This window comes from Tyto alba, unplaced genomic scaffold, assembly GCF_018691265.1.
Source record: "Tyto alba isolate M040663 unplaced genomic scaffold, T.alba_DEE_v4.0 Super-Scaffold_6, whole genome shotgun sequence".
Taxonomy (NCBI): domain Eukaryota; kingdom Metazoa; phylum Chordata; class Aves; order Strigiformes; family Tytonidae; genus Tyto; species Tyto alba.
In genome coordinates, this window is record NW_024881327.1 from 49847231 (window position 1) to 49874383 (window position 27153).

A 27153-nucleotide genomic window follows, 5' to 3' on the forward strand; every position below is an offset into this window, starting at 1 on the left:
AATCAGTGTAAAACCCCAATGACTGTTTCTTGTTTCAGGCAGCAAACATTTAGGATACTGAACGGAACAACCCCAAACCCAGTCAGCTGCTTGTTCAGTATTACCATTAATGCATCATGGAGGAACACAGTACTTCAGTTTGAGTCTTCTTGAAATATATATCCCACTAGATGTGCATATTTGCACTTTAAAATGTGTAACTTGCAGGAAAGATCGTGGCCAGCTAACAGAAAACACCGAAAGACTGTATAGCAATCACATGCTGCTTTTAATAGCAAGTCACCTGCTCTGTGCAGAAAGGTAAGGCCTTAGTGCACTGAGATAAGCCTGGATAATGATAATAGAGTCTTTGTTGAAATACCACCCTATTGTTCATAGACTGGTGTGCCGACCCAGGGAAAACAAAAGGAAGCATTTCTAGCCCTTAAAAATCACAGTAGAATCACAGATGTTGGCAACAAAACAAGTCAGTCATGCACAGAATTAAAAATAAAATCCAACAGCAGCTTTTCTATTGTGTAAAGAAAAAAAAAAATTATGCATTGTGTTCTGTAGTAGGGGGGAAATACCCGTAATTCTCATCCTTCTTGGTGGGATTGCAGCCTGGAGAGAAACTGTGATGCCTGTGCATGGTCTTAACGTGGCTCCCAAGACTGAAAATGCTGGTGCAGAGGTTCCTGAAGGTTGGTATGCCTCTCTAGCATTTTTTCAGAAATGGTTTCAAGCAGATGCCAACCCAGACTAAAGGAGGGTGGAAAATACGGGGAGGGGAGGGGGGAATAAAAAAGTGTGTGTGTGCTCCAGGACAGAAAAACCTCCATTGGGTTTTATCCTGACCCTGTTGCGGGGTGGGATGCGGAGTAGGGAGTGCTGGTTGGTAGCGGTGTGCTCAGAGGACCAGCATCTTTTGCCACATCCACGTTCCTACTTGGGAGTCCTGCGACACAGCACCCCTCCCAGTCCTTAACCCGACCGCCCCCACCACGCAGAAAAAACTTCCCAGCGGGATCGTGCTACAGAGTTTGAGTAAAAGATCACGGAAGGCTCTTCCTGAGAAATCTCCTGCAGCCCAGGCTGAGCTCAAGCTCATCGCGTTGCCTGGCGCCGGGCAGGAGCTCCCCCCCTAAACCCTCTCTCCTCCCCCCCTAAACCCTCTCTAAACCCTCTCTCCTCCCCCCCACCCCCCTAAACCCTCTCTCCTCCCCCCCTAAACCCTCTCTAAACCCTCTCTCCTCCCCCCCACCCCCCCAAACCCTCTCTCCTCCCTCCTCCCCCCCCCCCCCAAATTCCAGGTGCGATATTTCCCCTTCCTCTCCACTGCACAGCAAAGCCTCAACCCCTCCGTCCCCGCCGAGCCCGACCTATCGGTCCATGTAGGTGTATGAACATCCCTAAACCAAGCTGCTTCGGGGGCGCGGGGCGGGCGGAGTGCGCACCCCCCGCCGAGCATTGTGGGCGCTGTAGTTCGCGGCGCGCAGCACTACAAGTCCCAGCCTCCCGGAGGAGGAGGAGGAGGAGGAGGAGGAGGAGGAGAGGGGAGGGAGCCGGCTCGGCCCAGGCCTCCAGCCCGCGCGGGAGAGCCCCCCCGGGGGCGGGCCGCGGCGGCATGCGGCTCCCCGGCCGGCTCGGCCCGCTCCGCAGCACGGCCCTGGCCGCCCGGCCGCCGGGGAGGGCCAGAGCGGGGCCGGCGGCGGGGAGACGCGGCTTCGCCCGCGGGCGGCTCGGCGGTACCATGGCAGAGGAGGCCAAGAGGCTGGCTGCCTGCGCCGCGGTGGATAAGCACGTCCAGGTGAGACGGCCCGGAGCCCGGCTCTGTGCGGGGTAAGGGGCGAAGGGGGTGCGGAGCTTTCCTCCCCTCTCTCCCGGTGCACGGAGCTTCCCAGTGCACGGACGGGCTTCGGGTTGCGCGGGCTGATTCAGTGCGTGGAGTAGCCTCGGGGTGCAGGGATCCCCCCCCACACAATGCGTGGAGTAGCCTCGGGGTGCAGGGATCCCCCCCCACACAATGCGTGGAGTAGCCTCGGGGTGCAGGGATCCCCCCCCCCACAATGCGTGGAGTAGCCTCGGGGTGCAGGGATCCCCCCCCCCCCACAATGCGTGGAGTAGCCTTGGGGTGCAGGGATCCCCCCCCACACAATGCGTGGAGTAGCCTCGGGGTGCAGGGATCCCCCCACACACAATGCGTGGAGTAGCCTCGGGGTGCAGGGATCCCCCCCCACACAATGCGTGGAGTAGCCTCGGGGTGCAGGGATCCCCCCCCCCACAATGCGTGGAGTAGCCTCGGGGTGCAGGGATCCCCCCCCCCCCACAATGCGTGGAGTAGCCTCGGGGTGCAGGGATCCCCCCCCCCCACAATGCGTGGAGTAGCCTCGGGGTGCAGGGATCCCCCCCCCCCCCACAATGCGTGGAGTAGCCTCGGGGTGCAGGGATCCCCCCCACACAATGCGTGGAGTAGCCTCGGGGTGCAGGGATCCCCCCCCACACAATGCGTGGAGTAGCCTCGGGGTGCAGGGATCCCCCCCCCCACAATGCGTGGAGTAGCCTCGGGGTGCAGGGATCCCCCCCACACAATGCGTGGAGTAGCCTCGGGGTGCAGGGATCCCCCCCCCCCCACAATGCGTGGAGTAGCCTCGGGGTGCAGGGATCCCCCCCCCACAATGCGTGGAGTAGCCTCGGGGTGCAGGGATCCCCCCCACACACAATGCGTGGAGTAGCCTCGGGGTGCAGGGATCCCCCCCCCACAATGCGTGGAGTAGCCTCGGGGTGCAGGGATCCCCCCCCCCACAATGCGTGGAGTAGCCTCGGGGTGCAGGGATCCCCCCCCCCACAATGCGTGGAGTAGCCTCGGGGTGCAGGGATCCCCCCCCCCCACAATGCGTGGAGTAGCCTCGGGGTGCAGGGATCCCCCCCACACAATGCGTGGAGTAGCCTCGGGGTGCAGGGATCCCCCCCCACACAATGCGTGGAGTAGCCTCGGGGTGCAGGGATCCCCCCCCCCCACAATGCGTGGAGTAGCCTCGGGGTGCAGGGATCCCCCCCCCCCCCCACAATGCGTGGAGTAGCCTCGGGGTGCAGGGATCCCCCCCCCACAATGCGTGGAGTAGCCTCGGGGTGCAGGGATCCCCCCCCACACAATGCGTGGAGTAGCCTCGGGGTGCAGGGATCCCCCCCCCCACAATGCGTGGAGTAGCCTCGGGGTGCAGGGATCCCCCCCACACAATGCGTGGAGTAGCCTCGGGGTGCAGGGATCCCCCCCCCCCCACAATGCGTGGAGTAGCCTCGGGGTGCAGGGATCCCCCCCCCACAATGCGTGGAGTAGCCTCGGGGTGCAGGGATCCCCCCCACACACAATGCGTGGAGTAGCCTCGGGGTGCAGGGATCCCCCCCCCACAATGCGTGGAGTAGCCTCGGGGTGCAGGGATCCCCCCCCCCACAATGCGTGGAGTAGCCTCGGGGTGCAGGGATCCCCCCCCCCACAATGCGTGGAGTAGCCTCGGGGTGCAGGGATCCCCCCCCCCCACAATGCGTGGAGTAGCCTCGGGGTGCAGGGATCCCCCCCACACAATGCGTGGAGTAGCCTCGGGGTGCAGGGATCCCCCCCCCCCCCCACAATGCGTGGAGTAGCCTCGGGGTGCAGGGATCCCCCCCCCCCAATGCGTGGAGTAGCCTCGGGGTGCAGGGATTCCCCCACACACAATGCGTGGAGTAGCCTCGGGGTGCAGGGATCCCCCCACACACAATGCGTGGAGTAGCCTCGGGGTGCAGGGATCCCCCCACACACAATGCGTGGAGTAGCCTCGGGGTGCAGGGATCCCCCCACACACAATGCGTGGAGTAGCCTCGGGGTGCAGGGATCCCCCCCCCACAATGCGTGGAGTAGCCTCGGGGTGCAGGGATCCCCCCCCACACAATGCGTGGAGTAGCCTCGGGGTGCAGGGATCCCCCCCCACACAATGCGTGGAGTAGCCTCGGGGTGCAGGGATTCCCCCACACACAATGCGTGGAGTAGCCTCGGGGTGCAGGGATCCCCCCACACACAATGCGTGGAGTAGCCTCGGGGTGCAGGGATCCCCCCACACACAATGCGTGGAGTAGCCTCGGGGTGCAGGGATCCCCCCACACACAATGCGTGGAGTAGCCTCGGGGTGCAGGGATCCCCCCCCCACAATGCGTGGAGTAGCCTCGGGGTGCAGGGACCCCCCCCCCCCCCCCATAATGCGTGGAGTAGCCCGGGGGTGCAGGGACACCCCAGTGCACGGAGCGGCCATGGGGTCCGTGGTGTCTCCTCAGTTGGTGGAGCAAGCCTGGAGTGCAGCAACCCCCCCCTCCCCTTCCCCCCTCAATGTACATGTGGCCCCGGGGTGCAGGGACCCCCCACAAAGCACAGAACGGCCACGGGGTGCAGCGACCCCCCAGTACATGGAGCGGCCATGGGGTGCACGGAGCCTCCCAGTGCACGGACAGGCTTTGGGTTGCACGGACTTCTTCAGTTCACGGAGTAGTCCCGGGGTGCGGGGACACCCCCCCCCCCCCCCCCCCCGGACAAAGCACATGTGGTCTCGGGGTGCAGGGACCCCCCAAAGCATGGAGCGGCCATGGGGTGCACGGAGCCTCCCAGTGCGTGGACAGACTTCGGGTTGCATGGACTGCTTCAGTATGTGGAGTAGCCTCGGGGTGCAGGGACCCCCCCCAAAGCACAAGTGGCCTCGGGTTACAGGGCACCCCCCAAAACACAGAGCAGCCATGGGTGCACGGAGCCTCCCAGTGCACAGATGGGCTTTGGGTTGCACAGACGTCTGTGCATGGAGTAGCCGTGGGGTACACAGTGTCTCCCAGTGCATGGAGCAGCCCTGGGGTGCAGGGACCCCCCCCAATGCACAGAGTGGCCATGGGGTGCACGGAGCTTTCCAGTGCACTGATGGACTCCGGGGTGCAGGGACCCCTCCTGCGCAGGGACTGGCCCTGGGGTGCACGGCTGGATTGTGGGGTGCCTGGACCCTTTGAGCCTCCTCCCCTGCCAAAGCATGGATGGTCCCGGGGTGCAAGGAGGGACCCTGGGGTGTGCGCGTGGGCCCTGCCAAGCCTCTTCCTCCTTCACTTTGGACCGTGCTCCTTTAGCCTGGAGAAAAGGGAGAAAAAACGTTTCCCTTCCTGTCTCTGCTCTTGCCCAGCACTCACCTCCCAGGCAGTCAGTGAGCAGCTCCATGCCTTGCCCGGCTCAGCACTGCACCCCAAGTTTGAGGTAACATCTTGCACCTCCAAACTTTCACTGTGCACCCTCCTGCCAGCTGGGCTATGGTGGGAATTCCGGCTAACGCCGTGTCCTGCTCCTTTCTCTGTCAGGGCTGCTGAGGGGCTGCACCCTGTGCCCCAGCACCCAGGTAAGGAGCAGCAGCCCATACCCAGGGAGTCATGACTTGTCCGCTGATGGGAGGGTCTTTAGTCAGCGCTTTGAAGGTCAAATAGCTGCTTGAGGTTTGAGACAGGCTGCTTGTGAACGCTTCGACGATCAACGGTTAAAGTCACGCAGTGGTTTATCGCAGTGTTTGCTGTGCAAGTCCTTTTGCAACAGCGGTGATGAAACAGGCTTAGGGTTGCTGCCAAGGAGGTGGATGTTAGCGCTCAAGGGGGGGTGGGAGGAATTCCCTTCTCCTTCTTGCTCACCCCCACTGCGTTGGTGACTTGAGGTTCAGTTGCTGATGGCCTCCCTGGTGTCCCATAAACGTTTTACTTGTTTTGCAGCTTTTCCTTCCTCCGAGCAGTCTGTACCTGCCTGCAGAGAACACAGCCACTGCTACCTGAGACCGACCGGGTCCTGCCTGGCTAGTGCCCTCCAAAGCTGTCCATGGGGTGGGGGGATGTGGGGAATGGACTGGCAGTTGCATAAACCCCCTGTTTCTTACCCAAAGTAAGCTCCAAAGTTGCACATTGAGGGATTACAGGAGGAAGAACTTCGAGGTGTGACTGCTGCTGTGTGTTGTCACAAGCTGGGTGTGCCTTTGGTTTGGGCTAAAATGTGACTTTAGATTTTGGACTTTTTCTAGTGAAACAGCTGGCCTTTGTGCTGTTTTTTGGTAAAGCAAACTTAGGATGATGTTTCTCACTGTGTCCCAGATGATTAAAGTTCAGGCCCTGGTTAGTGAGGCTGACTGAGTAAAACAGGCAGCATCTGGGGTGATATTGTAATGTTTGCTGTGTAAATTGGTTTGAAGTGATGGTGGAGAAGCCAGTTAGAATCACCACCAAGGAGTTAGGTGGTCTCAGCTATCAGAGAAAACCTGTCTCCCCTTCAGTTTGCGCTGTCAGGGTGCAGCTGCCATTTGTAACGGCTAGGTTTGTGTTCGGCCGTTAGAGCTATCGCTGTTAACGGAGGCAGCAATGTAATCTCTGACAGCAAAGCTGCAGGCTTCCTCCCTTGCACGGCAGGAACGTGTGGGAAACGTCACTGTTTGTGTAACTTCAGTGTTTGGTTATGCTGGACAAACTTTTTCTGCTTAACTGTGCCATAAATCCATGACATGGGGGGCTTGGTACTGGTACGAGATGAGGCTCCTCACTTGGCCTCCTCTTTCACACCCATTCCTCTCTGTGCCAGCACAGCAGCTCCTCGTGCAGCCCATGACACATGTAAACCTGAGGCTGGGCGGGGGGGGCGATTAGGAGAGAACATCTTTTTTCTCTTTATTTTTTATTTTTTAATTAAAGCCAAATTGGTGCGTTTACTCCCAGCACTTGTCCCCGGGCAAGCTAGGAGCAGAGTTCCCCGGTACTGGAGCAGACACTGAGATGACCAACCTCAGAAGCCGCGGGCTGTGCTGTTGTGATGGCTTGGAGGAGCGGGGCTGGCACGGGACTCGGGGCTTTAGAGCCATAAGCTGCTTGGGGAGAGCTGGCTTTGTATTTGTACGCCACCTCCGAAGGCAGGCTCTGATAGCATCTGTGTTAAAAGATGGGCAAGAGCCATAGGTCCTGCTGCCCCAGAGGACTGAGGAAACTTTGGGCTTTGCACTGTGTTTATCTCCTGCTCTTTGCCCATGTAAATCCTAGTCTTGGAAACTTAGGTTGGACTGGCCAGCCTGTGTGGTGCTGCTGATACTCACTTGATGTGCATTGTCTTGTTGGCATCTGTAATGTCAGGCAGCATCTCTAGGCCCTTGGGTTAGCTGAGAAAATGCTGTGGTTGTTGCTGACTCCATTCATGGGGTCCATATGTGGGTCCTCAGCTGTGCTGTGGCTCAGTGCCTTGGTTTTGTTTGCTGGGGTTTTAGTAAACAACCCAAAATTTTTCTTTTCTTTTTTTTTTTTTTTTTTTGCATGGGTTGCTGTGGTGTGAGCTGGACCTGCCCCTTCCACACTGACCTTGTGCTCTGCTTCTCTCCAATGTTTGCCCTGCCCCTGTTTTTAAAAGTGGATGTTTTTTGCCTGTTTTGCCCCTAGTCTGGCTGAGTTTAGAGCTCGGGAGGGAGAGGTGGGAGCTGTGATAAGGCAGGGGTTGTGGCAGCACCAATTTAGAGTGGCTTAAACTGTTTTTTCTGGAAACCCACTTAGCTCAAGGCCTTGCCATCACCTAAGGGAGGATGCTTCACCCCTCCTCACTGATAAATTCCTTCAAGTTTACTGCCAGCAATGAGCTAGGACCCTTGTGAGCTCTCCTTGCTTCATTACAGTGGTGTGGCTGATGCTGAGGCTTTCCCCATCCCTTCAGGTCATCCAGCTACGCCAAGAAGCTGTCCCACCCTGTAGAAATGAGGGCAAAGACAAGAAACTGCTTCTTCCCGGGTCGAAACAACTCTCTTGGGAACACCAGTACTGCCGGTGTCCTGCCAGCCTCAGCGCAGCTTTGCTTGCCCTTTCCTCGGCTGGCTGCGCTTGGCTCTGCCGGGCAGGTGAAACTGAGAAACCCCAGGAGCTATTGGGTTTCTGCTGGCAACGCTGCAGGCGTGCAGCTGCAATCTGTTGCTTTCCTGGTCTTTTGCAGCGTCACAGTGATTAGTGAAGGTGGAGGTATAAGCCCGAGTCTCTGGTTGTGTGCTGGGTTTTGGGGAACTTTTGGGGTTTTTAAGCTTTTAACCTTCAGAAGCAAGGGAAATCATTATTCCTAGGGGAGTGTGACCTGCCTTGAGCTCCACCTTTCTAGGCAGGCTTGTGTGCCAGTAAGATTTTAGCTGGTTGACATGCTGCAGGTGTGGCTTTTTTCACAGCTGCTGAACTCTGGTTTTGCTGCACATGGAGAAAGAGCTCCAGGCCTGTCTAATGTCCAAGAGATAATGCACAACAGCTCTGTGCCTGTATCTCTGGTTGGCTTCAAGTCTTTCTCATCCGAAGTCTCTGTAGTGATATTGGGGCCCCTTAAGTCAATTTAAGCTTTGGATCTCATCCAAAGAAAAGGAAATACACTGACAGCTGGAAGTGTGCAAAAGGCTGCAGGTAGCTCTCAGTGGGTGGGAGATTGATCCGATAATAAACAGATTTATATCTCAGAGGATCCTCTTGCAGAGGTAACGCAGTTGCACCCATCCACCCTCAGCCTGCAGCACCTTTTAGAAGCGTGTCTGTGATACGGATGAGATGGTAGTGATCCTTCTTAAACCAGACCATAAGCTGAGGAAGGCCAGGGCTGAGCGGTGGTTAAAATATGATCCTCTTCAGCATACACTGCCAGGCTTACCCATCTTTCAGACATGTCGCTGGACTCTCACATAGGCAGTTATATGCTCTGCTTTGGAGAGAGGTTTTTATTACACTCTCAGAACAGCTGCTGTTCTCTTCGCATTGGCCGCTGGTCCGTCTGTACCGTTTACTAACAATACGGTTGGCAGCAAACCTATGCTTTTACTGTGCGGCTTCCTTGGCAGATGTTATCTTGAGGCTGTTTCAGCTCCTTCCTTTGTGGTATTGTGTGAAACTCCCAGCTTTCCGGCAGGAGAGGGTGCGTGGAGTGCCAGCAACCAACCGTGAGTGTGCACTGAACACCCGGAGGGTCAGACCATGGTGGTGTTTAACAAGCACATGTCCTTGAAGAAGAGAGCAAGTTGCTTATAATCCCTTAGCCACAGACAGTGGACATGCCCTTGCTGGCACAGTGTGTTCCCTTCCTTGCCTGCAGCATGCTAAGACGTTGTATGTTGGCCTGCATCTCTGGGCGAGGTTCCTCTTGCATGTGTTTAAACTGCTGAGCCTACCTAGGAAAAGCGGACAGCCCGTGTGCTGAGCTCTCAGCTGTCTCTCTTTGATTTGCAGAACAACCAAGTTCTTGGGATCGGAAGCGGTTCTACAATTGTCCACGCGGTGCATCGATTAGGTAGGATGCTCCCTGTCGTGTCCCTCCCACCGCAGAAAGTCCCCTTGTCCGGTTGCCCCAACTACTTGAAAAAAATGCTGGGTGCTAATTTAGAGCTGATGCAATGGGTCTGTTTACTGGCTGCTGTGTCCTCCTTGAAGTCGAAGGTTAAAACTGGGTCTTGTGCTCCAAATTTATTGCATAGAGTCCTGAGGAGGTAATGATTTGCCACCTGTTCTCCCCACAGAGCCAGGCAGAGCTCTTTACTGGCACCCGCCACAAACTGGAGCTAAACCCCTCTGTTTTGTTCCAGCTCTGCCCCTCGCTTGCTTTGTGGCTTTGGGCCAGGCAGCTGCTCTGCTTCCGTTAACCCATTTGTATTCGGCTGATGCCTCTTGCTCACATCCACATTATTCACTTTGAGAATCCTGCTGAGGTGTAACAAAAATAAGGAATGTGAAATCCTGCTGCATTTCTTTTTTTTTTTTTTTTTTTTCTTATATACCCTATATCTAGGTTTATCTGCTTACCCCAGGTGCAAGTTTGCTCAAGGTGTGATTCAGAAAATTTCAGAAAAAAACATTCAAGCGAGGCAAATGCATTTCTGCAAAGCGAATGTGAGGGTAATAATCCTCATGCCTCATTACAGAGGGCAAAGAGGTTTAAAGTTTCCCTCTGGGGCACTCTCAGCCCTTGGGCAGGTCTGCCTGGGGAGGTCCTGTACCTCATCCTGCTTTGCTGTCCTTGGGTGCAAAACGGAGCAGCCGTGTGTGACGGGTCAGGCGTGCAGCGTTGGCCCTGTCGCTCATGGGGGTCTTGCTGGGATGCAGAGGGGGACTCTTGTTCGGAAGCAGAGTTCAGTGTGTCCCACCTGGGTGGCTCTGCGTGGCTGGGAAGTCCCCCTGGGACCTTCAGCTCCCCCCAGCCCACGGCAGGTGAGCGGGGCTGGGGTCTAAGCACAGCACAGGACTTTGCTTCACAGGGAAACAGGAAGGATGGTGCTGGGCCTGCCCCTTGGCACCCACGCCACCCCACGCTCTGTGTGTAATACACTTATTAGTCCGGGAGCTGTGGTTCAGCTTTCTGGGTTTGGCTCAGTGTTGCAACCACTCCTGACTAACACGGAATCAGTCTCTAAATAAATCGGTATAGTAGAGGGAGTGCCTGTTCCAGTCTGCAGATTCTGACTTTACACGTCTACTGGATGCGTTAGCACTGGGATGTGGGTTGTAACAACATACAGCCTCATGTATTGCACCTTCAGTCCCTCCAGCAGCAGCGTTACCTTGAAGCGTGTAGCCTGTGTGCTTGCTCTGGTGTGCGAGCTGTTGCTGACTCCTGGGCTGTTGGTGTATGCCTAAGTATTGTAATTACTAAAATAACATTTTGTCCATAATGATATCTTAGTAATAGGTTTTAGTCATTTGAGGTTAACCTGGGGGAAGAAATATTTCCTTCCATTTAATGGAATACCATATTTTATTAGTCCTTTCCCTGCCATATATTTAAATGTTCTATAATAAATGAATGAGACGTCCCCAAGGCAACAAGCCAGAAAACCTTTCAGACAGCTGCTGAAGCTTTCGGTTTACAAGCAGCGCAGCAAAACCTGCCTAATGGAGTGAGAGAGGGAAGTGGGGATAATTTCCCAGATAACGATTTGTTGATGAGGCTCCTCTGCTGCTGGAGACACAAAGGTTAATGGCTCATGGTGTCTTGGGCTGAGCCTGGGTGGGTGTTTAAACATTTCTGACTGTAGAAGAAACTAGGCCTTAGCCTATGCAGGGTGGCACCTGATTGTGTTTTGAGCCTGACTGAGTTATTTGCAAGCCAAGCAAGTAATTGCAGTGATTCAAAGGGGCTGCTGTGAACTGAGGCTTCTTAAAGTAAAAGGTGGTGTGTTTTTTTTTTTTCCTTCTGCAACAAACAAACCAGGGCTTCTGCTTTTTTTTTCCTACAGCTGAGAGGGTTAAACAGGAGAACCTGACAATTGTCTGCATCCCTACATCTTTTCAGGTGAGTGCTTTCCTCCTTTGATTTCTGCTAGTCCAAACACTCATGCAGGGGATCTTCCCTTTGGCTGCGGGAGGCAACCACACCTCTCTCTGGACTGTCACTGCAGTGTGAGTTAACTGAAAGCATCCGTGAAAGCAGTCGTGGTGCTGGAGATGGACCTCATGAAGCTGGTGGTGATGGTGCTGTGGTACCCTGACCTGAGCTGCAGGGATGCTGTAGTGCTAGGAGATGTGTTTTGGACCAGTGTGGTGATGCTGGTTATGTCAGTGTTGGTGCATGGCTTGATCTGGATCCTGCTTTCAGAGAAATACCGCTTAGTAGTGAACCAGACTCATAATGCAAAACTCATTGGAGACACTTAGTCTCCTTTGATTCTGTATCAAGGCCTGAAAGCTGTAAAAATCACACTGCAAGCAATAATAGCAAGCTCATGTTTTCAGCAGGAACTTGAAATGCATCAACTGGCTGTTATAGGAAATTTCAGAAGAGAAATCAGCTCAATCTTTCTTTTGCTGTGCAGCTTTTGCAGGGATTGGTTCATGCCAAGCTAGCTGTTGAGAGATTTGCAGGGAGAGGGAAAACGTGGCTTGGTGGTAAAATGCAGATCTGCTTCTGAGCTGCTTCCATACCTTCAGGCAGCTGGCTTTGGTCTCTCTGCCCTTATTCCCTGAGGTGGGAACAACTGTCACCTTGTCCCCTTCAGGCAGGGAGGGGTGACATTGCCAGTCTGCAGGGACGGGACCATCTGTGGGGTTTTTGAGGCTGGGTAGCAAAGCCCTGGTGTGGGAACTGGCCATGTGTCCTTCTCATGGTCCTGGTGTGGACCTTGGGATTGCACTTTTGTCACAATTTTTTCCCTGTGAGTTCAATCAAGTAGTGAGGCAGGCTGCCCAGAGGGGCTGTACAGAGTCAGTCCTTGGAGGTTTTCAGGACGTGAGTGGATAAAGCCCTGAGCAACCTGGTAGCTGACCCTGCTTTCATCTGGAGGTTGGATAGAGACCAACCTGAATAATCCTAAAGTTTTATGAAAACTTAACATCCTCTTGCCCTGCAGATTAAGTATGAGTGTAGGGCGATGGGACTCACTCTTTTCCCAGCTATCGCAAACAACCAGTGGCCAGCTGGGGTATAATACAAACTGCTGCAATGGGCAAAGGTAAAAATTTAGATTAGATTATTTTTATTTTTTCTTTTTTAACCTATATCAGTACTTCTGTTGCATATATAGACTGTGGTTAGAGTCTGGCTTTGATCCCCATCTTGAGATACCATGTGCCATCTGAACTTTGGAAAAGTGCTCTGAGTTCAGTCATTAGGTCTTACAGGAAAGACTGATAAAGCTGTTGCAGTGAACATGGGCTGGAGCCTGTCCTGCCTTGACACATTGGGATAGTCTGTGTAACACGACAGAGTTTCTTACCAGTAAAACAAAAAAGATTGCTGCTCAAGGGAAGACATAGATCATACATCTGCAGGAGCCAAAATCCCCCAGACATGGGGCTGCCTCAGGTCTTTTCCAGTCTCTCAGACCTCAAACAATTCCAAGGAAAGCTTTCCCAGGTCAGCAAAACTGCATCTTATTTTCGCTACGTACAGGTGTAAATGGCTGCCTGAGATCACTGGCAAGGAAGAATTGGTTTCAGTGGGCTTTTATTGTCCTCCCTTCCCTGTTGTCAGGTTGGGTTATTCCATCAGCATCAGTAAAGATAGAGCCCGGGGTAAGTATCTGTCCCTTGGCTTTTGTATTGTTTCTTCTTTTCACGCGGACGTGTGCCAAGAGCACAGAGTGAGACCGTTCTTGGCAAGTGCTGTGCCGTTACCAACGCTTTTCCCCCAGCTGTGGGAGCTCTGCTTTTGATTCCTGCTGGTCTGCTCCCATCGCCTTGCAAGCAGAAAGCCTGGAGAGAGCCACCTTGTTTCCACACTGCTGACTCTAAGCCTGTTCAGGATCTGGCCTGCATGTGCAGCACAGTGTCTTTCAGTGCTTTCAGTTATCAGATCCCTGAAATCTCTTTACATGGACACCGTGTAATGAATGCAAACCCACTGATTTTTATTCTTTTTATTTGGTGAGAGTTTAGGGTAATCCTAGTGCACAGATCAAGAGCCCACAGCCCATGGGTGTTAAAACTGCATGCTATGAAATGCCACAGTGAACAATTCAAATTGTATCTCATTGCCAGGAGTACCGCCTGGTAACTTCTTAATGCTTCTGGGGTGCCAATACACATGACTGGTGCACTTTGTTAGTGTTAGTGGGTAAAATTCAGGGGAATAAGTTGATCCAGGCTGTCATACAGGGATTTCTTGGACTAGCTACAGCGTGGTAGGAAGTTCAGACTCGAGCAGACTCTGTGCAAGGAGGGAATCTCATGCTTTGCAACACAGAAAATTCAACCAATTCAAGGTTCTCTAACCTTGAACTTCTGTTTAAACTGACTGAACAAGTGGAGGGTAACTGTGGGTGCTCTGTGTTGTACTGCCACTAGAGGGAAATACATGGCTACTTCAGTAAAAGTAGATGAGAGCCACCAAGCAGCTGTTTTGGGAGGCTTCCCACACTTTTTCCATGAGTTATGCTTTTCTTTATTTGCTTTTGTTTCTTCATAATATGAAAAATGTTTTATTTGTTAGTCTCTATTGCTATGGTGTAAATATTTCATTTTCCCGCTTTCATTTTTCAGCCGAAGGAAATCAGAGGGGCTGGATGGGTGTGAGGGAGAACGATGTCCAAGCTGAAACAACATAGGACTCAAAAATCCCTTATCTGCTGTAATGCTTAGATACAAGTGGTGCCCACCAAGCTGATCGAGCTTCCTGCTATTTAGTACAGAGAGACCTGAACCCAGGAGTCCTCTTGCCCCATCTGAGCGTTTTAGTCCAAATCAGCAGCAGGGTTTTCTTTTGCTGAAAATAATCTGGTTTGGAAGCACCATTCTCTCCTTTCCGTGGCTGGCTGCAGCCTCCCCACCAGCTCAGGGTGGAGCTGTGGAGCTCTCCCGGGGAGATTCTACCTTTGCCATGTCTGCAGGAATGACACAATGAGTCTGTTTTCCTTTCCTGCTGCTGGTAAATTCTGTTCGTGTGTTCTTGGTGCACAGGCCCGTCAGCTGATCCTGCAGAACGGCTTAACACTAAGTGACTTGGACCGACATCCAGAGGTAAGTGGGACCACGGAGGTGAGACCTCACCCAACCTTCCTGTAACCTGGTCCTTCATAAAGCATCAGGCTCCTTTGTCCTCCCCTGGGGATGAGAGTTTAGGCAGCCACGCTGCAGAACATGAGCAAGAACTATCTTAGTTTATTTCATTTCTTTCCCCAGGCTGTAGTCTTGTCTTAGTGCTTGTCCCTTTAGATGGAAAGTAGGCTGCCAAGTTTTGTTTCCTCCAGGTGTTTGGCATCCCTTCTAGGCTGAGGCTTACTGTCTGAAGATGGGGATATGTTACTGCTGAAGTATTGTGACCAGGATTTTCCCCACGATCTCCCTCACCCCTTAGCTGACAACACTAGAGGCTGAAATGATGTGCCTTGCAGGCCAGCAGTTGTTTTTGTTTTTTTTTCTCACATGCTTGTGGTTTAGCTGGGGCTGGTATCCTTGGGTGGATGATCAGATGCTCATCTCTGGGCTGGCTGGCTGGTGGTCCCAGCCCTAATAACATTTCTGGCTGCTGCTTGGGACCTGACACCCTCTCGAGCTGCGCTGAGAGCATCTTCTGAATGCTGCACGGGTGAAGTTTCCACACCAAGTTTCTCTTCCTACAGCTCGATGTTGCCATTGACGGGGCAGATGAAGTAGACTCTGACCTCAACCTCATCAAAGGTGGCGGGTGAGCCTTGCTGTCTGTCTGTCTGTCTGTGTGTGGTGATGGTGGCGGTGGCCTCCGAGCATCGTTTTCTGGCTGCAGGTGTCTCCGGGGGTGGGCTGGAGAGGCTGATGGGATCCTGTGCAGGGCTGTGCATGCACCTGCAGTGGGAGATGACTGCTGACTGAGAGCGTGTGCAAGGGACAAGGAGGATAAGATGATGGGAGAGGGGAAGGAGCCCTGGTGAGGCGTAGTGGCAGCACCAAAACCAGCAAGAACATAATGGAGGGGACTGAACTTCAAGGCCATCAGGCACATCGAGGAGCAGTCTGTATTCTGATTTTTTTTATTTTTTCACCTTTACAGTGGCTGCTTGACACAGGAGAAGATAGTTGCAGGATATGCAAAATGCTTCATCGTTATTGCCGATTACAGGTGAAAATGTTACTATTCATTATACCTCTCTGTCCTGCAGGAAGATTCAGATGGTCCTGTTCTAGGCTGTTGTTGTCCTTCCAGTGGGTCAGGGGAACAGAAATAGGTGGAAATGAGTCTGACTCCCAGTGCTTCACCAATTCAATTTAGCTTTTTTTCTTAATTTTCAACTCAGCAGGCCTACTCAGGGGTTAGCAGAGCTTGTGGCGAAATGGTTGCTCTGCTCTTTGAGCTCAGCAATTGTCAGCATGGAATAAATTTCCCCTTCTGTACATACAGCTGCGGGGCTGTAGAAAAAAAACCTCATGTCCTGCTTGCCCAAAACATGTCAAAACAGGGTTTATGAGTGAATAGAGTGTCGTGCATTAAACTGATTCTTCCCACACATGTGCACATGTGAACTGACTGCTGTGCCTTCCAGGGCCTTGTGCCCAAGAGGTTTGCAAGAGGTGATGTGACAATGTTAATGGTGTTTGCGATGTAATGTCTGATGCTAATTCCACCTCTAACTGTGTCCTCAGGAAAAAGTCGGAGAGCCTTGGGGAGCAATGGAAGAAGGGAATTCCTATTGAAGTCATCCCAATGGCCTATGTCCCTGTCACCAGAGCCCTGACCAAAAACTTTGGAGGTGCTGCGGAGCTGCGGATGGCTGTTAGCAAAGCGGTACGTGTCCCTGTCAGCCCCACATCCCCAGAGGAGCCACCTGAACGTGGGCAAATGGAGGACCAGAGGTCTGGCCTTTCACCTAATTAAATCTGGGCCTTCACTCCCGTGAGTGACATCTTGTGTAATGCTTCCTAATTATATTTTGGTTAATGAACTGTGTTTTTAGGTGTTCAGGTGTTTGGGCTGTTCACTGAAAGCCCCTTTGGCTTATATCTCCTAAAGCAGGGAGAGATGGCATTGCCAGCCTGGGTCTGACCTGCTGCTCCGGGGGGCTGGAGGGCACTCTGTGCTGCCAGAGAGGGTCTCGAGTTGAGGGGGCAGCTCATGCTCCATCTCAGGCTCCTCTGTACCACGTGGAGCCAGACTAAATTAAAACTGAAGCTGCTTTGTCTCCGCTGCCACTGTCCTATCCTGACTTGGGCAGCAGAGCTTCTCCAGCCCACGTTGCATGGCAAGGGGAAAGGAGAGCTGTCTGGAGTTAATGCCTGAAGGCTGAATACTCGTTTTTAATGCATCTAATCCCAAGAGGCTTTAGGGACTGCTTTTGGTTGCCTGAGAAGAGCAAACCAGTTGTTCTCTGTGAACTTGAGACCAGCCTCACTCGGGGAATGCACATCAGTGCTGCTCCGGCACGAGCCGTGTCCTTGGAGGATGCTGGTTCCTCTTGGCATGTGTGGCTGCACACCCTGCTTGGTGCTGCTGAAATGCCTTGTCCTCAGCCACAGCTGTCTCTGCTCCCTTGAAATGACCCAACTCCTCCTTCTGTTGGGCTTGACAGAGTGCTGGGTATGTGAGATGCTGAAGTCCAGCAGTTCTTCAACTCCAAAACCTCCCCATGGCATGTAGCAGCATGCTCTTATCACTGGGGCAGAGGGGTCTTACTTTGGCTTCAATTGTCTGTAATAGCCTTTTTAGGACATTAATTTAGCTTTGCTCTTGTTGCAGTGATGAAACTGCATTGTTTTTTCCAGCTTCTGCGTGACTATCTGTATGCAGGAGAAGGAGGAGGGAGCAGTTGCTTTGGGCAATGGTTTCACTTACAGGCTTATTGTGGACTGCCCTGATTTACTCAAGTGATGACTCTTTCTAAACCATTGCAGTGGGAATGGCTGGTCCCGGTGAGGGCTCTGACAGTCCCTGGCTGGGTGGCTGGGCTCGGTAGACAAGGAGCCCATGATGGTGACAAATGGGTTTGCTTCTCAGGGCCCTGTGGTGACAGACAATGGGAACTTCATCCTGGACTGGAAGTTTGACAAGGTTCATGAATGGAGTGAAGTGAACACAGCTATAAAAATGATACCAGGTAATATCTGTGATAAAAAAAAAAAAAAAAAAAAAAAAACAAAAAAAAACAAACCAAACAAACACAAAACCTGGCTAAGGTCTGGTCCATGCTAGATAACCCTGCCCGTGGGAGCTCTTCCCTGGATAGGAGGGGGTGTGTGTTTGTGTATGTGTTTACTGCCCTCTTACAGGCCCCTACATTTGTTTCTACTCGAGATGTATCAACTGAATTAGTACAGCTGTACCCACGTGGCATTTCCATATGGTGGTAAAAACCTGGGGGGATGCTGGGTGACTTAGGACAGTTTCCCATTAAGCACACCAGTCCTGTGTTCCTCCTTACTCTCCTTGTGCCCATTTAGAGAGGGACTTTTAGTGGAAACACTGGTGGACTCTGGAGGCGGGGTTCACACTGGGTTACGGTATTTTCCAGAAGCTGCTTACAGCTCTGCATTCTGTTACCATTGTGTAGTCCTGCAGGCTGACGTTGCTGCGAGGGTGCAGCGTATTGTAGCCGTTGCTGTGCAAGAGAGCAGCAGTGGCTGATCACACTGTTTCCAAACGAAACGACCTCTCTGCAAGATCTCCTGCCTTGCATGAGACCTGCTGCCCAGGCCAGAGCTGCTCTGGATGATCCAGGACTGCCCAGGGGCAGTGGCACTCTCTGAACTTCAGTGAAGCAGCAGATAGACTGGCTCAGCCACATCTGGATATCTCTGGTTATCTTGGCAAAGGCTGCTCTTGAATCTGGTCAGCTGTTGAACACGTACTGTTGTATCTTTTATCTTTGAGTTTATCCCAGATTCCTGCCTGCCCCTGAAGTCTGTAACACGACTGCCTTCACTGACTGTTTGTGCGTTGTCAGAGCATGGAGAAACATGTTGGGATCCTGTTGCACAAACCTCAATGTCCCCACAAAGCAACAATATATTGTCCTGGCACCACAATTAAAACACAAGAGCAGGCAGAAGCCACGGGTATAGGCTGGGTGAAGAGTCACCAGTAATTTCTAGTTGCTTCTGTTCCGTGGCTTTTCTTCCCTCAATGCTGCTTATAAGGCTGATTTACTGAAAATATACCAATTTTCCTTTATGCTGCTCTAGGAGCAAACTGCTAGGATGCTATCTCTGCCTTGGCTTCTCCCAGTGGCTTTGCCGTCTGAATAATTCCCTGGCACTGCTGGCAGCCAGCAGTAGATGACAGGTTCAGATCTTTGGCAGGAGCAGTTCTAAATGAACCAGTAATGGATCTAAATGAACCGATGACCGCTGGTGGTGTGGGCTGTCCCTGGTGCGGTATCTTCATGCGGTTGCTGCCCGTGGCTGTACAAATGTCTATCGTTAGAGCTGTTTCTGTGCAAGAGAGAAACAGAGGCCAGTCACACTGCAGACAAAACAGCCACTCTGCGAGGACTTCTTCCTTGTGTCTCCTTCGGTTGAGAGATGAACAGTAAATGACAGGAACCGTTCCATTGCGTTGGTGTGGAGACGGTCTCGGCACCATTTACTGCTCAGAAATGGGCTTGCTAAGGGGAGAAGAGCATCTTCCCTGTCCAGAAGTGGTTGAGCAGAACTGTTAAAGCCTAAATACAGTGGTGATAGCAGGGCTTTGGCCACCTTGTGTTTGTGGTAGCCCACGTCCTCCATTTCTTTCTACCTTCCTGGCTTCTGGCTGCGGCTTAGCGGTCACTGTGAAGTTAGGAGCGCCCCATAATTAAATGCAACCAGCAGAACATTTGCAAACAGGCTACAGATTGCAGAAATAGCATCAGATCGGCTGTGTCTTAACATGGGGATAAGTGTTATCCAGGTGTTCTCTAACAGGATAGTTCCTTTAGGTGGGATTGAAGGCAAAGTGAGTAAGCCTGTGGCTGAGTGGAGCTTCCCCTTGCTCCCACGGGTTATCAGAGGGCTGAAAACGCCACATTCACTCTTGTGTTAGTGTAAATGGTGTTGGCTGGGGTGGGGTGAGTGTCGGGGCGGGGAGGGGGGGAGCTCAGGGAGTTGTTTCTCCCTCTCTGGAGAGAGTTTCTTCTGGGGGTGGCCGCATGGAAAAGACTCCCCAGAGGCTTCCTGTGCAGCTGGTGCAGCATCACCCAGGCTGGATGCCTCTGATGGAGGCATTAGCGCCTTTTAATGAACAACGCTAAGGGGAGAGGGGACGATTCAAGCAGTGGCGTTAACCAGCGTGTGAACTCTTCTTCCCCAGGCGTGGTGGAGACGGGGCTGTTCATCGACATGGCCGAGGTGGTGTACTTCGGCATGGAGGATGGCTCGGTCAGCGTGCGGGAGAAGCAGCCGCGCTGACGCCCCGCGCGCTGCTGCCTGCTCTGTTTTGCCTTCGGGCCGGTTTGATTCAGCTGTTGTAATGGTGCCAACCTGATGTTTTGCCTTAATGAGCAGCGGTTATTTGCGGAAGACGGATGGGAAGTTGATCGGAATCCGCTGATGTGATACTGAATGTCTTTTTTTTAAAAAACAAACAAAAAATTATATTCTATTTCTATATATATATATATTTTTACTTTACAGGAATTGTTGTCTTTTTTTAAAGAATCATTTAAAGAAATTGCTTTAACATTTTTATTTTATTTTCTAAGAAATACTTACCAAAAAGAATATTCCTTGTTTTGTGTTTCAGGGTTTTTTTTTTTTTCTTTTTTCAAACAGAACTTGAACCCTCTGGTTGCTCACAGTGCTTAGTGATTGAGGTCAGAAATACAATCCTAATGCGTTGATCCTAACCATCCTGGCTGGGAGGGTGACATACATAGCGGGAGCGCATCCAGTCGGGACCTGCTGATGCCTTATTTGGAACCTTTTTGGTTCGGTATTTTATGCCTTTTATTTTTCTATACCACTGTTTTTTAATAGTTCAGGATGTCTAGTTGTCCTTGGTGCACATGACAATTCTCTGAGCCTAGGGTGGTGTCTACATCCATCTGTCTGGGACATTAATAAGGGCCTTTTCTGGGCCTCTGTATGGAGGAGACATTCATCCCTTGAGCCAAATTCTGCTCTCCATTAATTCAGTACCTCTGATTAAAATCTGTTCCAGGAGCTGGAGGTGTTTGGGACTTTGTCCTTGTAAACCGAGAGCAAAACTGGGTCCTCGATGAAGTTTACAGAAGCATATTTGGGCAGCTTAGGGCAGCGTGGAATACTGTTCAGTGGTGAATTACTTGATTTGGAATGAAGGTTAATTATCACCCCTCGCAGCTGGTTGATTTGTGGAAGGATTGAGCAGAATGCACAGGAAAACTGAGTCTTCCTGCCTGAATTTTCCACATGTAGCAGGAGAGAGACACTCATTCAATACCTTGTTCTTGGTGTATAGGTGCTTTGCATGGTTCTGATGTCAAAATGCAAGCCCTTTCTTTGTGTTGTAGACACTGAAATAAAGATATGTTATACCAGACCTGGTGGTAATTTGGTTCTTAAAGTAACTATTTCATAGACAACAGGGCAGATCATCATCAGACTAAATTCTGCTGTAGTTTTCCCCTTAGAAGGGCCCTCCACCCAGGCCAAATTTACCCTTTTGCATTTGATATCTTTTTCCGTAAGAGAAATACGTTATTTTAAATTAACCAGACTATCTAATCAACACTTGTTAGCTGCAGTGCTTGCCTTGAGACGGTCTTAAATTTGCATGTATAAAACCTGTGCATCTAGATACCTATTTTTATGTCTTTAAATCTTTCCCTTTCTGCACATCTATTCTGTTAATTTTGAAGCCCTTGTACTGAGCAAACTGGCTGCCACCGAGCCAACAACATGCTGGAAACACTGGGATATCTCATCCCCTAAAGCTGATGCTGCAAAAGCCGTTTGCAAAGCCCTAGTTGTTGCCATGGGCTGTTTTCGGATGCGTCTTGAGCTCCTAATGTAATCCTAGATAAACAGAAAGCAATTGAGCAAAGCTTTGTGCCCAAGTGCCTTCTCGATGGGCATGCTTCTGGAAATGAGATTAGCAGGAGAGAATGTTGCTGTTGACTCTCCTCTCTCTCTGAACTCAAACATCTCCTTCTCAAAAAGCCAATAAAGCCATTACCACACCATTACTTTCTGGCCCTGGACCAGATGTGATCTCATTCAGCTTTGTGCTTAGCAGGGGCTTGCTAATTCTTAGTCTGAAGGTGGCAGGTCTGATTATTGAGCTTCTCTGGGTGCTTGGAAGGCAGGTAGCACTGGTGGGTACTTTTGCGACAGATGTCCTTGCTGGGGTGGGACTCTGAGTAGGTCTTGGGCTGTGGGCTACGGGTACAGAGTTCACAGAGGTGGAATTAAACTCCCTGAAGTACTGGAGAAAATTTGGTGTCTGAACCTCTTTCTGGAGGCTTTGTGCAGATTTCCCTTCTGCATACTCCCCCACCTTGGATTTACAGAGTCAGTAGAAGGATTCTTGAGTTAAGGGGCTCTAAAGCATGGTCTGGTCCTTTCCCTTGGAGGCTGCTAGGCTCTCCGACCTGTTATGACCATCCACATCTTCATCTGCCAGCATATTTAGGGCACATTTAGATGTGCAGGGAGTCCATCCCTTCCCAGGGCAGCTTTGGCATGCCATGGCTCTGCCCCGTCACCAGCACAGCCTGCGTGCCTGGCCACGAGTGTGTTCAATGAAAATTAAGTGTGTGGGCAGCAAAGGTATTTCTAGTCCCTGGTCCTTGCTTTTCTAGACTATCACCGTTATGCATGTTTTTCAGAGAGAATGGTTTATAGGTGAGCATGCCATGGTAGATCTTCAGATAAGAGCAGGCATGGCTTCCCTGGGTGGGAGAAGTTCATCTGTGGCCACGCTGGGGGACTTCCCAACAGCTCTTGGGCTTGAGTTTGTTGAATTTGATTTTAACAACTTGGCTGGTTTGCACTGTGGCATTTGCTTTGGACTTTAATTTTTCAAGGTGCTCTCCAGCACAGCCTTAAGAAGCCTTTAGAAACGGGGCTGACACCTCTATCCCACCCTGCTCCTCTGCAACTTGGGTATATTTTTTAGAATATGGCATTGGAAAATTAAATAATAATCGAAAGGGGGTGGAAGAAGGTGTCCTTTTAAAGCCCGAGGCAGGATGGTTGTGGCTGTTCAGGGTGTGTTTCCGCAGCGGTCCCGTTACCCGATGCTAACCACCGTGAGACGATGCGGTCCAGCCCCCGCGCGCAAACCCTGGCCTCGCCTTTTGGAGCGTGGGCCACGGGTAATGCATGACTGATTTACCATTAGCACTGAATTATGGATTAACTCAGCCCTGGAGAAAACAAACGTTTCAAGAAAGAGCAAGAGCAGCACTGAAATTAATGAGCAAGAGAGATAATGAAACGCTAGTCCTGTTCCAAAAAAATAAGCAATATAAATATAGTAAGAGAGTGCTTCAGATTCAATGTAATTAACCTTTGGTTAACAGGTTAAATAATTAAGTTGAATTAATTAAACTAAGTAGAAATAAATTGTTTAGTTAAAGTGAATCACCTTGTTCCATGTTATAAAGCAACTATTACTGTCTTGTCAGGTTATTGGTGTTGCTGCAGGACAGGATTTATGATCTGAGATAATTTTTGTCCTGAGAAATGTGATATAAAAAGAGATGACAGTAATTAAGCAGGCAGCATAGAGGATGTGTGCTCTGTATGTAAAGCCAAATGAGTATAGCCAAGATGATAAGGAGAAAATAAGCATATTAACCAGTGATAAAAATTAGCTGTAATGAATTAGTAAGCTGCAATGAGTATTAATATCTTTTAAACATAAAGCCAGATACATTTTGTCACCTGGTGGATTTAACCAAAAATTGTGTAGTGATGCTGACTTTGATCCAGCTGCACCAGGAAAGGGGGAGGAAAAGGAAAGAAGTCCTCATTTCCAAGGTGATTTTTCATATTTATCAAGACTTGTGAATCCTCCAAAATTTCTTTGAAGTTTTATTTTACCTCAGTACATCAGCAAAAAGGTGATGTGTTTCAGCTTGAAGATGAACTTAAAGACCAATAAGGTGCCATTTTTTTGTACCTAAAGCTTCTAAAGTTTATTCATTTCCCCTTCCAGTAACTTTAATGAAAATCGTATCATCCCCATATCTCCATAACCCATCAGGATCAGAAGATGTAAAAATCCCCGGTGTAATTACAGAACTTGACAGATCAGCTCTTTAGAAATCTTGAATCTCATGTGAGATTTATGTCCTGACAGGGCACTATAAATTACCATGAAATTCCCTAATGAAAATTTTTCTGTAGAAGAGTCTTTGTCACATCATCTCTGTAGGAAAACTGATACCAGATATTTACTGTTTCCAGCCCAGTAGACTTTCCTGTTTGTATTTTTACAGCTACTGACACAAACATCTTTTAAACTTCCTTAATTACACTTACAGCCTTGTGAAAATAATGTCAGATCATCAAGGTAAATGTAGTGAGCAAAACAGTAAAGGATCAGTGACAGGTTTGGCTATAAGAAATTATATAAACTACTTTTTTTTTTTTTTAGTTAAAAGGCTGTATGAGAATGTCTTAGTGTAAGATAAGTTTTCTAACATAAATCATCAATCATCTTGGAAAGTTAAATGCTGTTGCTGATTTATGTTGTTTCTGGAAGTCAATAGCAGAAAGCTGAAATTCAGTGGAAGGAAAAAAGTGACTATTAAGCCAACCATCTCATACCTGTAAACCTCCCTACACTTTAATATCCAAGGTCATTTGGGGTGTTGAATTAGCAATATTCTTAATCATGCTAAATTCAAAGTTCATCTCATGCTGTATTGTTAAAAATATGTGTACATAAATTTGATCATGCAAAAAAAAAATAATTACAGAAGCTAAAATGCCTGCTAACTGGAATGGTCTTTTTATTGTGCACCAAACTCTAAATTCCCTTGTGGTGGTCTTCCAGTGCAGGATTAATTAAAAAAAATACTAACATCAAGTATCCTTTCTACTTACCAATGTCTCACAGCTTTGTGTAATCTCTTACTGAAACTATTACTGGAATGCCTTATAGATCAAAATCATTAATTAAACATTAATTCCCTTAAAACATTTTCAAAGCTTTAATTTCAGTAACTTGTAAGTTATTTGCCTGCCACAGTGCTCTGTCTTCTTGTAATAGGTATTTAATAACCTGTACACTTTAATCCCAATGTAATGTATTTGGCAATGACAAAGTAAATTGAAAAACCCTGCTGTAAATCTGGATGGTACACTGTGATGCATTTCTTAATATCTTATTTCCTTGATGGAAAAAAAAAAAAAAAAAAAAAGACAGTCTTGCCTTCCTCTAATCCTTACACGAGTGTTGTTTTTTGAAGGGGAGTTTATCTTTCTCTTCTTTACTTTTATACATAGTTTAGTGAGGGGTGGACCAGATCAGTGAAGAGTCAAATCCAACACCTCGTAACTAATGTACCAAAATCTTGTATAATCGAAGAGCAAGCAGATTTTCACCGTTTCTCTTTACTGAGACGGTCATGTGGCTTCAGGATATGATCCACTATATTTGCATCTTGGGAAAACTCAGCCACTTTGCTGCGTATCACCATTTACTTTTTGACAGGTTACTTGCAGGTTTCTCCGCAGGTCAGCTGTGTGCAGAAGGCTCCTGTGGTTGTGGTTTATCATTTAGGAAGAAGTTTCTTCTTTCCTTGTTTGAGAGCTCAAGTAACATACGTTGACTCTGGCCAGGGTTTTGAGGTCTGGACTGCATGTTTTTGCTGAGGCTCTACATTTTCCCTATGGATTTGCTGATGTGACTAGCCCTGGCTACCTACAGCCTCTTCGAGCATGCCATCTCTCAAGGCCCCTGCCTGGACTCACCTGGGTAGGAGGCTCCCCCACAGCCCAAGGCCACTATTGCTCCCTCCTCTGATCTTTGGAAGCTTGTCAAGGGCTTGCTGTGGGGCAGGAGATACTATTACATAGAGGTCCATGTGTCCCATGGATCTACCAAGGTTTGGGAGGGATACCTGGGCTGGAAGGATCCACCCCTGAACTACCCCCGCTTCTGCACTCTCCTGCAATGACCTGGACAAATATCTACCAGGGAACTGGTGGCAAGAGCCTCTCCAGCAGCTTTGGTTGTAAAGCTCCTAGTTAACAGTGGTAGTGTTACTACTGACTGGCACCAGCTTCCCCATAAACAGCGTGAGGTGCCCAAGGACGAGGGTTTTGTATTTGGGTTGGTCTTCTGTAACCCAGCCCATCATGCCTTCAACACGGTGACTAGCAGGAGCTGGAGGAAAACAAGCCTGACTGTGGCCAGCCGAACCTAAAATTGTATCTTTGGATGCAAGGACTCATTGCAGGAGCACAGGGCAGGATCTTCAACAAAATCATTGCCCTGATCCAGGATTTGGGCAGTGTTGCTTGTATACATCTGGATGCCACAGACAGGTCCAGCTCTGTGTGCTAGGTTTGGGACAAGGCACTGGTCACCCTGCCAGGGACAGAGCCCATTCCTATTGGAGGGCAACAGATGGATTAAAGGAAGTGAACAGCATCTACAGATCCTTTAGAGGTATTAATATCTCATTAGCAGTGACCTTTCTATCCAAGTTTTAAATAAAGTAAAGGTTATACTGAAAAACAAATTGGGGAATAGTAACTGGGAATATAGAGAATTGTCTCTGTAGTTATTATTTGACTGATTTGGAAATATTTTTAATTAGGAAGGAGTGACATCGGTAGGTATCTGCAGAGAATCCACTGGAGTTTTACTTTACTGGAGTATTTGAAACTCAAGGCATTTGGGCATTTGAGCTAGCAGGGGAAGCAGTACAGTCAGTGCAAAAGATGCTTCACAAATGATTTCATTTTGAATGCTGTGTTATAAAATTGATTAATCCCTTCTTTACTTAGCCATATCTCTTGAGTAGCGGAAGTGGAAGGGTATCAGACAGTCTTACATGGGGCTGAAGAGATGACTTTTTACTAAAAAAGTTTGGTTTTCAACATGAATAGAAATTAGTGTTTCAGAGGAACTAAATCCCTCTTATTATTGTGTTTCTCTGTGATAGCCATTGCTGTAGTTCATACTCCACGAAGCTCTGCCTGTGGTGAAGCCCCTGCAGCAGTATTTTCTGCCTGCATCCCACGTAACTACAGAACCAGGACCCCATGAAGGGTCTCCTCCCTCTTCCACTCCCTCACAATATCCCTTTCCCCCAGGATGGAAAAACTGCTGAAGATCATTAAAAAATTTTACTTTTAATCCATAGGTTTGTTGTACAGGGGGCAGGTGTTTTCCAGTGCATATCTCCCCCATCCTGGTTATCCTGGGAGCAGGTAGGCTGGCCAAGGGCTGTCCTCTTTTCATTGCTTTTAAAGCAAGTCAGCAAGAAACTTTAGCAGATTGAACACCCTCAGTTGTAGAAGAATCATTAGAAGAACATTTTCTGCTTGCAGGATTCTACAGCTGGAAGTGCCAGCAATATTTTGCCACATAATGTTAGTTAGAATCACATCAAAACATTATTCATGGGTTTAGTATGTTTTAATCCACCCTGACTGGGAAATTTCTTCCCTTTACTGTTTTTCAATTAAATTAGTTTTGGGTCCTATAAAAAAGATAGAAAAGATATGAAGTTTCTTTTCTGGAAGTCAGATGGACATGTTTCTAAGCTCCCAGGCAGCATTTCATGTGGGGGATCATATGCCATTTCTATATGCGTTTTGTGCTTTAAC

General features: G+C 49.8%; 1 protein-coding gene across 1 annotated transcript; it reads left to right on the forward strand.

Annotated features, from left to right (window-relative positions):
- Positions 1 to 1535: 1535 nt before the first annotated feature.
- RPIA (ribose 5-phosphate isomerase A) lies at positions 1536 to 20902 on the forward strand. Its single transcript, XM_042808201.1, has 9 exons — positions 1536 to 1789; positions 9241 to 9301; positions 11241 to 11296; positions 14398 to 14457; positions 15060 to 15124; positions 15467 to 15535; positions 16057 to 16198; positions 17405 to 17504; positions 19694 to 20902. Exons 1-9 carry the CDS (start codon positions 1607 to 1609, stop codon positions 19789 to 19791), a joined length of 834 nt encoding a protein of 277 aa, XP_042664135.1. The 5' UTR covers positions 1536 to 1606; the 3' UTR covers positions 19792 to 20902.
- The last annotated feature ends 6251 nt before the right edge of the window (positions 20903 to 27153 follow it).